Source organism: Mercenaria mercenaria, chromosome 11 (assembly GCF_021730395.1).
Source record: "Mercenaria mercenaria strain notata chromosome 11, MADL_Memer_1, whole genome shotgun sequence".
Taxonomy (NCBI): domain Eukaryota; kingdom Metazoa; phylum Mollusca; class Bivalvia; order Venerida; family Veneridae; genus Mercenaria; species Mercenaria mercenaria.
Window position 1 is genome coordinate 65,789,341 of NC_069371.1, and position 2,060 is coordinate 65,791,400.

Consider the following 2,060-nt stretch of genomic DNA (forward strand, 5'->3'; position numbering starts at 1 on the left):
CTTTTTTAAGCATTACCTCCCTTTGTTATTACTATAAATAGATTATATTGTTACTTTTTTATTACTGGCCGTAGGGAAAAATCGAGACCACTTTTCTGTGGTACAACATGCATGTTACATTGAATTTTAGATATAGTTTGACCTATCTCTACCTGGTAAAGAGTTTTGTGTGGACTTGTAATATATTTTTTCTAATAGATTTTTTTTTTATTGATTTCCCTTTGTTGTTACTATAGATAACTTATATGATATCTTTTTCATAATTGGCCAAAATAAATACATATGAAAGCAACTATAGGTTTTTCATGTATGCAAATTTTAATCCAAGTGTTTTGTTATAACATATTGTATATATAGTACAATATTGTTTATACATCATTGACATATATCAATTCATTATGTTATACTGCAGTAGAAACAATAAGGTGCCTTCCAGTAGGGGACTTTGTATTGCATTCACTTGTTTTCATTGTTATCCTTGTTATTGAAGGCATGTCAAAGAGTGACAGTAAAACAAGATGTATGAATGGGTGTTTAAAAGTTTGCTAAGCACAGCATTGAAACTTGACCACTGAGACTTTATCCTATCAAAAAAAAAAAAAAAAAAAAAAAAAGAAAGAAAGATAATTATATCAAATTTGAAAACCGGAAAATGTAGACCAGTGGTAACCATACACATTTTCACCCACTGTACCCATGTAATGCCTAACCCATACTTCATCAGAGGTGTTCAGGTGTAAGACAACCCCATTCGTTCCCTGCTCGTGAGCTTTGTCATTGGAATATGTCTTTACCATAGACTGTCCATTTTTAACAATCTCGGTGCGCAGTTGCTGTCCAGAGAAACTCATTACAGTTGCACTAAAATAATAAACGCCATTCTTTGGCGCAGTGAACATTCCTGTGGTTTCTGAGTAGGCTTGTCCGATGTTGGTCACGATGTTGTCAAAGATGATTGGCTGGTTCTTTCCAAGCTTTGTAAGATGAGCGGACAATCCGGCTGTGAAGGCGGGGCGTATGCTATCTGTTTGAGAGCAAAAAAAAAAAACACAATACATCATTAAGATTCTTCTGCCAATACATTTTTTACATTAAATTTTAGATAAGCTTTTGATACCGAATTGGTTTTGCAATCCGACTTGTTGATTGACCGCTTCTGCATTTGAAAAATTCTTAGATTTTATTTTCAAAATTGCTTATCTAAGACTAACATCAAATAAATAACAATTGAACCAAGTCGTTTCTCTCGAAGCAGGATATAATATATCAACTGTACTGCATACTTTATTTAAAAAAGACGGACTGGCTGGTAATATGTTTCTACACATTACTTTGCTATCAAAGATATTGCATGAAATATTCACAATCTTTTTGCGAAAAGTGAAAAAAATGTGGCATTTTAAAGCGACTGACTGTAAACCGCTTTTTCAGATTAATTTTAACAGTGCTTAAAGGACTTTTTTTTAAATGTGTAACATTCAAAATTGTGTTTGTTCGTTTGTCTATCAGTGTTTTTTTTTCCATTTACCACTTCGTTTAATAAAAAAAAACTTACCTTTTGAATTCTTTAAATTTTGTTCCGCACTATTTTCTAGAACTACTTTAAGACTATTGAATTGTGCCACAGTCTTAATTACGGTATTCTTTGCTTCATTCATCTCATTTTTCATATTTTCCAAAGAAAATTCCATTCTCACCATTTTCTCTAACAACTGCTCCTCATAATGAAACTTGGAGCAGGCACATTGTGGTTCACTTGCGCTAACTTCAATTGATGTAACAACAGCGATTATTAACATCGCAAATTCAGTGTTCATTTTGATTTTGTCGTTCTTTCACCGAGACTTCCAAAATGTGTTTTGATGTTAATTCAGTAGCGGCATCACAATGTTTTTTCAAAATAATCTTATTTATACATTCACTTCCCGGATTGTTTATAGACAAAATGTTCAGATAATCATAATATTTTGTTTACAACGCCACATGATTTTCAGTGCATCGCTAAATATATTAAACATCTGGTAATTATTAATACTACTGGGTGTTGAAATGCATTCGCA

At 32.3% G+C, this 2,060-nt stretch overlaps 1 protein-coding gene across 1 annotated transcript; it reads right to left on the reverse strand.

Moving 5' to 3' along the window:
* Positions 1-592: 592 nt before the first annotated feature.
* On the reverse strand, positions 593-2,047 carry LOC123531873 (caprin-2-like). Its single transcript, XM_045313164.2, has 2 exons — positions 1,556-2,047; positions 593-1,024 (listed from the first exon to the last, which is right to left on the reverse strand). The coding sequence occupies exons 1-2, from the start codon at positions 1,815-1,817 to the stop codon at positions 633-635; spliced, it is 654 nt and encodes a 217-aa protein (XP_045169099.2). The 5' UTR covers positions 1,818-2,047; the 3' UTR covers positions 593-632.
* Positions 2,048-2,060: the final 13 nt, after the last annotated feature.

Excerpts from the sequence above, each read along its gene's own strand:
- LOC123531873 (XM_045313164.2), bottom strand. The coding sequence starts at position 1,817 with ATGAACACTGAATTTGCGATGTTAATAATCGCTGTTGTTACATCAATT. Across the intron at positions 1,025-1,555 it reads AAATTTAAAGAATTCAAAAG|ATAGCATACGCCCCGCCTTC; the intron begins GTAAGTTTTTTT and ends GCTCTCAAACAG.